The 13,725-nt window shown below is 38.0% G+C and overlaps 1 protein-coding gene across 8 annotated transcripts in view; it reads right to left on the reverse strand.

The window, feature by feature from the left end:
* map2k5 (mitogen-activated protein kinase kinase 5) overlaps positions 1 to 13,725 on the reverse strand; it is a 265,564-nt gene that overhangs the window by 127,616 nt on the left and 124,223 nt on the right. For all 8 annotated transcript variants that reach the window (XM_078530078.1, XM_078530080.1, XM_078530077.1 and 5 more), the window contains exon 12: positions 12,349 to 12,410. In XM_078530078.1, coding sequence (XP_078386204.1) covers positions 12,349 to 12,410 — 62 coding nt within the window. The remainder of the gene's footprint in view (positions 1 to 12,348; positions 12,411 to 13,725) is intronic.

Below are 13,725 nucleotides of genomic sequence, written 5' to 3' on the forward strand. Positions count from 1 at the left end.
TGCATCAGCATTTCCAGGTATATGTTGCAAGTAATTTATCAGAAACAATTGTTTATACAGACCGCAATCCTTTAAAGTTTCTAGGTAAATTTTGAGACAGAACTACAAGACTGTTCAGATGGAGGTTATTACTCCAACTATTTAATTTACAGATTATACATGTGGCTGGATGAGAAAATCAAATTGCAGATGCATTGTCGTGAGTTTAAAGCTCAAAGGAAACTGGACATTTAAAACCTTGACTCTGGACCAAAATGACCTCTGTTAATACCAAGGATTTGTATATATATTATGTTAACGCATACACCTGGTAATGTAACGGTTTGGGTATATAGATAAGTATAGTAAGTAGTGTAAGATGGGTTGAGAAAATGAAGCCATCCTTTAAAATTATAACGGTTTATTTTTCCATAAGGATAGTCTGTTTGCAACTAGCAAGATAAGCAAGGATAAGCAGTGTGTTTATTTTTCCCAAAGGTTACTGACAATATCAGCAACATTAAAGTTTTTATATTATGGCACAGGTACAGTTCCAAAGACATATGGAACAATGGAATTTACATATTAAAGCAAGAGAAACATATATAAAGGAGAATGAATGGCTATGTTAGGGGCCATGTAAGATCTAATAGGAGTGTGTGAAACAGTCTTGAAGAAGCCTCCAGCCATTTATGCATACGTCTGTTGTGTCCAATAACTAAAGTTGGAGAAAACTATTTGGAATTCCACTTCCAAGTGGGTACTGAGTTAACTTGCTGGCTTTTTAAAGTCTAAAATCTATTTTGGACTATTGCCTTAAAAGGAGTGTGTCACTGGGAGTCAGGTTAATTAGGAATTTTAGGATTTCTTATAGTATTAAGTAATCGTAGTCTTATGTATATGCTTTAAATCTTTTCTTTTGTTAATAAATATTTTAATTTAATTTTTTAAATCTCTAAAGGTCTTGGTGGACTCATTACTTCTGAATTCACTGCACATATCTTCTTGTAATAAATACAAATTGCAAAACCGTTGCAACAATGTGGCCAAGTTTCCCTTGTGGATTTGGTCTGCCTGGCACACATCATCTGCTACGTCATAACAATACTTAGAATTACATAGATAGCATCACACAGAAACAGGTCATTTGAGTCAACTAGTTCGTGTTGGTGTTCATACTCCACATGAGCCTCGTCCCATTCCATTTGTTTTATCTCTCATATTTTAGCATATCTTTCTACTTCCCTTTTCTCTCATGCACTTGCTTAGTTTCCTTTAGAAAGCATCCAAGATGGCTCAATCACTTCCTGTGGCAGCAAGTTCTATATTCTCCTTGAGCAAAAACATTTCTCCTTATTTCCCTACTGGATTTATTAGTAACTATCTTGTATTTATGGCCACCAGTTTTGGATTCTCCCAGAAGTGGTAACATTCTCTCCACATCTATCCTGTCTAACTGATCCATAACTTGAAAGACCTCATTCAGATCACCTGAGTTTTCTCTTTTCTAAAGAAAAATGTCCCATCCCATTCAATCTTTTCTGATAGTTGTAATCTCTCAGTTCTGGTACTATCCCTGTAAATCATTTTTGTACTTTCGTCAGTACTTCTATGGGCTCTTTATAAGATGGACACCAGAACTGTGCACAATACTCTAAGTATGGCCTGGCCAATGTCCTATACATGTTTTATATAACTTCACTACTTTTGAATTATATACCCCTAGAAATAAGTCCCAGTGTTTAGTTAGCATTTTTAATTGCTTTGCTGAACTGCAGTACTGCTTTTAATAAGTTGTTCAGATGTATTCCTAGGTCCAATTTTTCCTCTACCACAACTTATTTCTGAGGTGTAAATGATGTTTCTGTTTTTCATACCAAAGTGCAGTACCTCATAGTTAGCTCTGTTAAAATTCATTTGCCACTTAACTGCTCAGTTTGCAAGTTTTCTATGTCTTCTTGTATTATGTTGTATTCTTTTTCAGTATTAGCTATAACCCTGCTTTGGTATCATCTGCAAATTTTGATATTAAGTCACTTGTTCATAAGTCCAAATCATTAAATTATGAACAACAGTGGTCACAGCACTGATACTTTCCTCCAATCTGAATAACTACCCTTTATTTCTAACTCTCTTTCTACTTTTTAGATATTTGTTATCCATTCAGCTATTTGTTCGCTGACTCCAAGTACCTTAACTATTGGTTGATACCTTATATCTAGACATCTAAATATCTAGATTTTAAAAAATGTATACACATATATAATTTCCTTGAATATGCATGGGTGCATGTCATCTGGACCTGGGGTTTTATCCTTTTTTTAAGCTTTGCTAGTTTCTCAATTATATTCTCCATTCCTATCCCAACTGCCTAATGTTCTTTTTAAACTCATTCTCTAGTGAAATGTCTATTTTATCATCTTTAGTAAAAACTGAGGTACAGTAGTTATTCGATACTTCTGCCATTTCTTTGCTACTGAGAAGTCATCTTGATCATCCTTTTATGTCCCTATTCCTATTTTAATTTTCCTTTTGTTATTTATGTCTGTAGCATACTTTATTATTTATGTTCCTTGATAATTTGATTCTGTAATTTCTCTTTACCTTCCTATTTTAAAAAAAATCTGCTCTAAGTTCCTTGTGTCCTTTATGCTTTTGTCCTCCTCCTCTTTTGTATCAAAGTAAATCTTACAAGCCTTTTTCTTTAGATTTAATTTTCCCCTTAGTTCTATATTCATTCACCGTGTCCTATAATTAGCTAGCTTGTTTTTGGCTTTTAGCAGAATACATTTTTCCAGCTCGATTGATTACCCTTTTAAAGATTTCCCAATGTTTTTCCGACTCTTTGTTTTCATTATTTTCTCCCAATTTACCATTAGTTCTGCCCTCATTTGCTCATAATTTAATCTTTCCATTCTATTAACTTAATCTTTGACCTACTTATACTCACACTTGATCCTAATCTTGAACCTTACTATGTTGTGATCATAATAAATGGGATGCTCTCCTACTTCTAATTCATCTATCTCTTCTGGCTGATTATCCATTACAAGAACCACGAGTCATTCTTTTCTTGTACTTCTTACGTATTTGGGCAGCAAATCATGATACAAGTGATAAATGTAGATATTTTCAGAACTTGTCATATAATGTAATGCTGGGCCATATTATTAACTCTTAAACAAAAATCATCAATGCTGCACTAAACACGATTTATTTTAGGAATGTCCAGACTTTGTTAAATAAAATAACTGGTCCCCAACTTTACAGATTTTAAATATATTAAAGTTTAAAATTTATAGTTCAATATATGAAATTAAAATCTGCACTTACTATCCTACATAGCATTTTTAATTGAGAACTCATTCTCTAATTTCAGAAATAAATTTATATTATTAAAACATTCCTGTTAACATAATTGGCACCAAAGGGACAAATAACTCAAAATAACTAAAAATGGTCAGCAGAAATTCTCTTGCAGTCTTAGAAGTCACATACATTTTGTTTGTTGTCATGACTCACTGGAGATAGTGTGCTGCAATATCAAGTCTCACTGCTCCCCGAGCCGAGACAAATGTGAAAAGTTTGGTCAAACCACCTAATTGTTTAATTTAGGTTAACAGAATACGAGCACCAAGTTTGTAAACTTAAAAAGTAAATAACTGTTTATTGAACAAATTGTCTTTAACTACTGGCAAAAGAAAGAAATATGAACTGCTAATTTCTACACTATAACCTAAATGTTACCCCTTCTTAAATCCCTATACACACACATACAAGAAACATAAAGACACACAAAAACATGGATTTTAAGGGTGAGATAAAGCAGTTCAAGAGCACCAATTCTGGAGTACAGGATTCGATGGGTTGATTTTGATCGATGTCTTCCAAATTCCTTTCAGTTCTTTGTTGATGACATGAGGCAGTCTTCCTAGCGCTTTCAGTCTTTAGTTCACTGGCTGAGCACTTGCTTTTCAAGGTCTCTATCGGTGATTTTCCCCTTTTCCTCTTGACAGGAGTTTTTCAGAGAGAGCAGGTTATAGGGATATATGGGGGGGAAAAAGCCAGCTAGCTATTATTGTAGAATTACTGGAACCTTACACACACAGGAAAAAGAGGTTGTAGGTCTTTTCTCTTTTCAGGCTAGGAGCTTTTTCTGTCGCACTGCTCTCACACAAACATGGTTACCTGGTCAGGAGCCAATTAAAACATTGCCAGGCAGTTCCCCGTTAGACCAGACTCCTCCTCGGCACCATCCTGTCTTTCATGGCACACTCTGTTCCAGGACAGTAACATTGTATATATCCCTCACACTGTTTCAGTAGACATGTCTTTCAAGCTGCAGCCATTATAATTTTAATCCACAGTCCAACAGAACTAAAAATTTATGTTCTTTACATTGTACACAATTTGTTTGTGTACCTTTTATTCAAAATTTCATGAAACTTGTTTCACTTGGCTATTACGAAGTCAATGTTAAAAGATCAGTTGTGGTATGCAGCAGAGGTTCTCAACTGGGGGCTGATGAGAAGGTTTCAAGAAAGCCAACTGCTGGCCCAAGGCTTCTTCCAACCCAACCAATTTTGTCCCAGGTCTGGCTCAGATCTTATCCACTTCTAATAGCCAATTATCACAGTCAGCACCTGTTATATGACCTACGTGATCTTCCTCTCATGAGCCAGCAATGCATTCACAAAGTTCAATATTATAATTAAAGTTTCAACAATATTTGCAATACATTTTACATTGTTTAGATCCAGTCACAAAATATTATTTTATGGCTGCGAGATGCTGATTTATTACTGTTCTCTCCTAACACTCCTCCACGCACCCCTTGCTTATGGATAATGTGAGTTGTCCATTTTGTTTGAATTACTGTATTTATGCATGTGGGGATAGAACGTTCATTAGACAACTCCGGCTACTGGAGGGCTCTGGGTGCGAATACAAAACTGTTTTGTCAGCAGCATTGATGTGTTGGTCCCATTTAGTAGAAACTGCTTAAAATAATTAATATATATGCTTGGATGTCTAAATTTTATGCAATTTTGTACAGACAAATACTTGTGTTATGTTGCAGGGGGTCTATGGAATTTTTATAATATTTTTATAATGAGGGGGAGCTCAGAAGTCAAAATGGTTGAGAATTCCAGATATACAATAAGAACATGTGGGGTGAAGGGGGAGCGTATAGAACAAAATAAAATAAAATATATAGCTGACTTCTGAAAGTTCTTTTGCATTTACCTTATGGCTCATAGCTCTCTAGCATAAGCACACAGTGAGCACTGCAAAACTGCCCAAGAAGATGAAAACAAAGTGGAATCTTAAAAAAAAACAAAAGGGTTATCTAAAAAATACTTAATTGTGTATATCATAGAATAATTACAGTACAGGAGGCGGCCATTTAGCCTGTTGTGTCCATGCCGACTCTCAAGCGACTCACCACTCACCTGGTCCCACTCCCATGCCATTTCCTCCATAGCCCTGCAAATTTTTTCTGTTCAGTTAAGTGTCCAATTCTCTTTTGAAAGCCATGATTAAACCTGCCCCCACCACACTCTCAAGCAGTGCACTCCAGGTCCTCTTCTTTTGCTAATCATCATAAATGGGTGCCCTCTGGCTCTCGATCATTCCCCTAACAGGAACAGTTTCTCCCTATCTACTCAGTCCAGAGCCATCATGTTTTAAACACCTTTATCAAATCTAAACATAGAGTGCGACTGTACGCTGAATTAGTATTTTTTTGACTCATTGTGAGAAAAACACCTAAGTTGCATTGATGCTAGAACTTTTGTTTGCCCACTCTACAATCAACATGCATATTTAAATACTTTCATTTTGGCTGTGCAAAATAAGATCTCATAAAATTATACATTAAATTACTGCAGTAACAAGCAAATCATGAACAATTTACTGATAAAAGCCAATATTCAAAGGGAAGCTCCATAGCCCTGGGCAGTTTCCAAAGATAATTACAGGACTTTGTGAAAACGAAGGTCTGTGAATTAGAATGAACTGAGACTAATAGCTGTCGATGTTTGATCACTTGGATTTAAATTAATTGTCACTACAAGGGATAATGAATGTCAGAATAAGACCGCCAACGTCGAAAAAATGCAACCTATAATTAAGTGTTCCAAATTGCAGAATTTTTCCCAACCTATGAATGATCAAATCTATTCTTGTTAAAAATAAAGCAAAATAAAAATTGCTAAATGGAAGAACAGCCGTCAACAGGGTACCAGAACTTTGCAGATTTCATTTTTCTAACCAATTAGTTTTGAAGATATTTTCACTAAAAATATAGAAAACATACATGGAAGACATGCTCTGATGCAACATGAGCAATTTGGTTGAAAGATTTTTGCTCATGATTTTAGAAAAAACAACCCAACCCACATAATTAGAGATCTTAGTTCCTGAGCAAGACTTTGGTGGTCTTGCCTAGAGGTCATTGATACACCTATTAGCCTGAAATACTCATATATTATTTTTCAAATGTACTATCCCTTTCAATGGCCTTCCCAGCTGGGCTTTAGATAGGTGCCTTAATGGTAAATGCAGCCAACCAGCAATCAAAGGTATGATTAGAATAGACTGAGAATCAAGACGAGGAGTAAGAAGATACTGTGATAAAATTTCAGTAATGAGAAAAATTATAAGAATCTGAATCCAGGATTATTCTAACCACATTTCTTCAAGATAATGATGATTAGAGGATGAGAGCAAAAGATACCCTAAAAAATTGTAATCAAGGCATCATTCGCTGCTACGTCACTTACATACTTGAATTTAATAGCATTTGTTTATTGCTCTGATCTCAAATAGGCTACTAAAAATTCAAATGTAACTTTTGTCAATCTACTAGACTTTCAACTGTGCCAGAAGTGAGACCTCCCTAAAGCCAAGGTCTGATGATGGATTAGATTTCGTATTGGCTGAAATGAACAAGCTGCCTCAAAATCCAATGCTCATCGGATATACTGTGGTGGCTCCTCAAAACACCTCATTTCAATGACTAATTACTGGCGGGACCTAGTAATACAACAAGCACATCCTAGATATTTCTTAATATTTATAATAATATTTTAATAATAACTTAATATTTCTATGGGCATTGGAGAACAAGCATATGACAAGCTATGGGCCCTGACAAGATCCTGACTAATACTGAAGAATTGTGTTCCACAATTAGCCACACAACTAGTCAAGCTGTTTCAGCTCATCTCCAACAGTGGCGTCTACCTGACAGTGTGGAAAATTGCTCAGGTGTGCCCTGTCCACAAGAAGCAGGACAAATACAGCCTGACCAAATACACTCCATCAGTACTCTCGATCAGCAGCAAAGTGATGGAAGGTGTCGTTGACAGTGCTATCAAGTGGCAGGAGTAATCTGCTCACTGATGTTTGGACTGGGTTCCACCAGGGCCACTTGATTCCAGACCTCATTACAGCCTTTGTCTAAACATAGGCAAAAGAGCTGACTTCACAATATGAAACGAGAGTGACTTGCCCTTGATATAAAGGCAGTGTGTGACCTAGCAAAACTAAAGTCAATGGAAATCAGGGGGAAAATTCTCCACTGGTTGGAGTCATTCCTAGCACAAAGGAAGATGTCTGTGGTTGTTAAAGGCCAATCATCTCGGCCCCAGATCATTGCTCCAGGAGTTCCTCAGGGTAGTGTCCTAGATCCAACCATCTTCAGCTGCTTCATCAAAGACATCCCCTCCATCATAAGGTCAGATGCGGCAATATTCGCTGATGATTGCACACTAAGTTCCATTCTGAACTGCTCAAATACTGATACAGCCCGTGCCCACATACAGCAACAAAATAAGGCTTGAGCAGATAAATGGCAAGTAACATTCACTCCACACAAGTGGCAGGCGATGATCATGTCCAACAAGAGAGAATCTAACCATCTTCCCTTAATATTCAATGGCATTACCATTGCTGAATCCCCCACCATCAACAAACCAAGGGTTACCATTGACCAGAAATTCCACTGGATCAGACATATAAATACAAGTACTGTGGCTACAAGATTCGGTCAAAGATCTCTGAAGGCGGAGGGGCATGTTAGTGGGGTGGTGAAAAAGGCACATGGGACACTTCCCTTTATCAATCGAGGTATAGATTACCCTATGGTGAAGCTGGTGTACTGTGTGCAGTTCTGGTCGCCACATTATAGGAAGGATGTGATTGGACTGGAAGGGGTGCAGAGGAGATTCACCAGGATGTTGCCTGGGATGAAACATTTAAGTTATGAAGAGAGGTTGGATAGACTTGGGTTGTTTTCGTTGGAGCAGAGAAGGCTGAGGGGCGACCTGATCAAGGTGTACAAGATTATGAGGGGATGGACAGAGTGGACAGGGAGCAGCTGTTCCCCTTAGCTGAAGGGTCAGTCACGAGGGGACATAAGTTCAAGGTGAGGGGCAGGAGGTTTAGGGGGATGTGAGGAAAAACCTTTTTACCCAGAGGGTGGTGACGGTCTGGAATGTGCTGCCTGGGAGGGTGGTGGAGGTGGGTTGCCTCACGTCTTTTAAAAAGTACCTGGATGAGCACTTGGCACGTCACAACATTAAAGGCTATGGGCCAAGTGCTGGTAAATGGGATTAGGTAGGTAGGTCAGGTGTTTCTCACGTGTCAGAGCAGACTCGATGGGCCGAAGGGCCTCTTCTGCACTGTGAGATTTTGTGATTCTGTAAAGGCTGAGAATCCTGTGGTGAGTAACTCACCTCCTGACTCTCCAAAGTCTGTCCACTATCTACAAGGCACAAGTCAGGAGTGTGATGGAATACTCTCCACTTGCCCGGATGAATCAGCTCCAATGACACTCAAGAAGCTCGATACCACCCAGGACAAAGCAGTCAGCTTGATCAGCAGCCTATCTACCACCTTAAACATTCACATCAGTGGCAGCAGTGTGTACTATACACAAGATGCACTCACCAAGCCTCCTTTGACAGTATCTTCCAAACTCTTAACCTCTATCACATTGAAGGTCAAGGGAGCAGACACATGGGAACATCACCACCTTCAAGTTCCCTTCCAAGACACACGCCATCCTGACTTGGAAATATATCCTCATTTCCTTCACTATCTCTGGGTCAAAAACCTGGAACTCCCTTCCTAACAGCATTCTGGGTGTACTTACACCAGGTGAACTGCAGCAATTCAAGAAGGTGGCTCATCATAACCTTCTCAGGAACAATTATGGATGGGAAACAAACGCTGGCCTTGCTAGCGCATTCAAATCCCATGAAAGAATGAAAAACAGCCATGGCTTTTCACCTACACATAAGCAGCACACAAAGTCATAAGGTAGCGAACAAGTTCCAAGACTCAGAGGAAGAAGGGAAGATAATGTATTGAAAGTCTTGTGTATAGCACATACTTCCTGTACATGTCACACTTAATTCTTGTTATATTTTAGTTGTCACACTTTAGCAAATACTATGGGAGTTCTCAAGTGTGATCAAGAAAATGATACAGAACGTAAGCATGATATGTACATGTGCTATACACAAGGCTCTTAATACATCACTAGTGTATCCTCTGTGGCCTGAGTTGGAGGAAACTGTATTTTTTTAAGCTGTGTATGTTGCAACAGTCTAAACGGCAAATGGATTTGGATGGCTTGTAACACCTCTGAGAGGACTGCATTACAAACGGGAGTGCTACCTATTAAATATAATAGAAGCAGACATTAATGCTACACTTTAGGCATTCCCAACACTATAAAAAAATTAGTATGTTGTGCAAACAGGAAATAGACATGTCTCAAGAATTTTTATATCATAGAGTTATGGAATGATACAGAACAGAAGCCCATTCATGCCTGTGCCAGCTCTTTGAAAAAACTATTAGTCCCATCACCCTGTCCTTTCCCCATAGACTTATAAATTCTACCCCTTCAAATACTTATTCAATTTCCTTTTGAAAGTTGCTACAGGATCTACTTCCATAACCCTTTCTGGCAGTGCACTCCCAATGATAAAAACTTGTGACATTTTTTTCTCATGTCATCTCTGGTTCTTTTCCCCTGGTTACCTTAAATCTGTGTCTTCTAGAACAGGCCTTTCCTTTTCTACTCTATCCCTTTGTGATTTTGAACACCACCATTAAATCTCCCTTTCATCTCCTTTGCTCCCAGGGAAACAATTCCAGCTTCTCTCATCTCTCTACAGAACTGAATTCTGCTATCATATAACTGGAACTATTCTACTGAATTTCCTCTGCACCTTCCCCAAGGCCTTGACATCCTTCCCAAAGGGTGGTGCCCTAAATTGGTCACCATATTCCACCTGGGGCCTAACCAGTGTTTGATAAAAGTTTAGCATAACTTCCTTCTTTCCTTTTCTACTCTAAGCCTCTATTTATAAAGCCAGGGATCCCATATATAGATCAGCAAAGAGCCTGTGTTTACCAAAATATTGATTCAAAAACCACTGGATTGAAATTAGGTTTTGCAATATTGATAATGAATACATTAACATGTTCATATGCAATTCCTTTGTTGCTTATTTTAACAATGGCATTAGCCTGAAATGAGTTAATGCTTTCATTAATAATAGAAGGGAGAGGAATTTAATGATTACATCTTTGTTTCTAATATCTCACATCTCGATTTCAATGCCGTATTATTCAGCTAGCAGGTTATGTTTATACTGGACTGTTATACTTACGCAATGTCTGCTCCAGTTAAGCATGTCAGGGAAGGATTTTACAAAGTATTCCTTTCTTAGCATTTAAACTATAAATATGCACCACCAACATGAAATGAAATGTTAGGTTGAATCTATCATACAGTAAAGTACTACCACTTCACAGGAACAAGCTTGAGGGGTTAAATGGCATTTCTGGCTTTCTGCCACACTGATAGCAAGGACAAGCACTGGAAGGGAGCATGGGTTGGAGAATCCATGTTATAGCATTGCAACCCTATTGTCAACATTCACTTCCTTTGTGTATTCCCACTGGGAACTCTGGATTGCTGAATTAGATCTTTTATTTTTATCCAGATGAGTCCATAAAAGAGTTTTAACCCTGATTAGCCTACTTCTTTAATCCAAATGAGTTACCCATATCATGAAGAACTTCTTGAGAACTCAAGGGTTAACTGACTCTATAAACAACACAACTTGATCTAACTTTTTTACAAGGTTTGCCAAGTGCCCAAATTACAAAACAGCTTTTTGTCAGTTTTTGAAATCCTGTTTGAATGTGCAATTTATGCACCTGATCTTATGGTGCATTAAATGCTATTAACAGTATGAGGATTAAATCTTAACCAGCCCACAGAGAGATGTTTGGACCCCATGTCCATCATTACTGAGGAAGTATTTTCTTCTTAAAATATATACAAGGACATTCATATATTAGATATTTGGAAGAGCAAGACAAAAGAACAAACTTGCATTTATGTAGCACCTTTCAAGAAAATTGCATTTATATAGCACCTCTCAAAGTGCTTTGCAGCCAATGAATTACTTTTGAAGTGTAATCACTCTTATAATGTAGGAAATGCAGCAGCCAATTTATGAACAGCAAGGTCCCACAAACAGCAATATGAATTATCAGATAATCTGTTTTAGTGCTGTTGTTTGAGGGGTGAATGCTGGCTAGCATAAGAAGAAGAATACTGGTAAGGTTGATTTTTTCTCCCTCCATACCTCACCCTGTTCTCTGGCTAATAGGAAAGGTCTTTATGAATGTTACTCCACAGCTGACCAGAACAAAGTGTGCCTGAGTGATCCAGGATAACTAGGTCTCTAATTGTGTCTTCCATTCAGCACTTCCCCTACAACATGGTTGGATGATTGGGAACGTGCAAAATGGCAAATCATATGCACACATACATCCTAACATTCTGCAATGTAGAACCCCTCAAGTGTATTTCACCTTGTAAAGCCAACCAATGAAAGATTATACTATTTATTTCGGCTCTAATGATCAGTCACACTTACACCTGCTGTTATGCTTGTTTCAGTAAATGAGGAGTTCAGATCCAGTCATAAAAGGTTTTAAAAACAAACTCCATTAGGGTGTCCCCAACCAGCCCAAAAATTATAGAAGTGTTACATCTAATTACTTTTACAAGACCTACCTGTAATCTTTAGCCAGCTAACCGTATCTACAATTCCAAACATCCCTTAGGCTGTGATAATATGCAAATTGAATTTGTGTCTGTCACCTAAGATTCTTCACCATGTGTATGTGTTATATATAAAAATATATACAAAACAGTTTAATGATTTTTGGTGTCATGATTTTTTTCTGAATTTATTCTATGCAAATTGGAATTAATACATATTTTCCCAAATATGATGTTAAGATATCAATTTTAAAAATATTTAGACTTACTGCAACAGAGATTCTGCCTAGTACGTGCTCAGGGATTTTTCTATATACATCCAAAGAACCTCCTAAAGGAAATTATAATAGAGGAGAAAAACATGAATACATATTAAATTAAATTATGATTATTACAATCATTAACTATAAGCTCTAAAATAAATTACTTTTGTGCTCTTATGACTGAATATACTGGAGCACCCCATCTGGTTCAAGGTCAAGTACAACATCCAATTACTTAAGGCACTTATAATACTCATTTTAAAACCACTATAAATGCAGTGTTAAAGAGAATACAGGTAATTAGGGTTTAAAGTCCAAACTACGTCCAACAAATTGAAATTCACGAAAGGACGCAGAAATTTGTGAACTATTTCTTTTATTTATTTATATTGAAATGAAAAAATAGATTACTTAATTGAATCCTTTGAATAAAGGCATACACAACATACCATGGAAATGCTGCCAATCTATTTGGTAGTAATTGATAATGTGAAAAATTGCACCATTAAAATTCTGTTTGACCAGGTAGGACTCTTTCATCAATGGAGGAATAAACAAGAGGTAAGTGACCCATAGGAGGGAATTGTTTTTAAAAATTCAATCACAGGATGTGGGCTTCGCTGGCTGTGCTAGCATATATTGCCCATCCCTAGTTGCCCTTGAGAAGGTGGTGGTGAGCTGCCTTCTTGAACCGCTGCAGTCCATGTGGTGTAGGTACACCCACAGTGCTGTTGGGAAGGGAATTCCAGGATTTTGATCCAGCAACAGTGAAGGAACAGCGATGTATTTCCAAGTCAGGATGGTGTCAGATTCTGACATACTTAAGTGGTGGGAAATATCAGTCCAGATATGGCAGATATCACAGCTCAAACTAAAGCTGATTTTATATTAATCGTCAGTTACTGGCTCCTGTAGAATGGGTTTCACTGTAAGCTGAAGTGTGATGGAACCTGGATGAGTGCAGCTCCGACAACACTCAAGAAGCTTGACACCATCTAGGACAAAGCAGCCCACCTGATTGGCACCACATCCAGGAACATTCACTCTCTCCACCACCGATGCACAGTGGCAGCAGTGTGTACCATGTACAAGATGCATTGCACAAACTCACCAAGGCTCCTTAGGCAGCACTTTCCAAACCCACGACCACTAAACTAGAAGGACATGGGCAGCAGACACATGGAACACCACCACCTAGAAGTTCCTCTTCAAGCCACTCACCATCCTGACTTGGAAATATATCGCTGTTCCTTCACTGGCGCTGATTTCTGGAACTCCCTCCCTAACAGCGCTATGGGTGTACCTCCATCACAGGGAATGCAGTGTTCAAGAAGGCAGCTCACCACCACCAACTTCTCAAGGCAACTATGGATGGGCAATAAA

This window comes from Cetorhinus maximus, chromosome 26 (genome assembly GCF_964194155.1).
Source record: "Cetorhinus maximus chromosome 26, sCetMax3.hap1.1, whole genome shotgun sequence".
Taxonomy (NCBI): domain Eukaryota; kingdom Metazoa; phylum Chordata; class Chondrichthyes; order Lamniformes; family Cetorhinidae; genus Cetorhinus; species Cetorhinus maximus.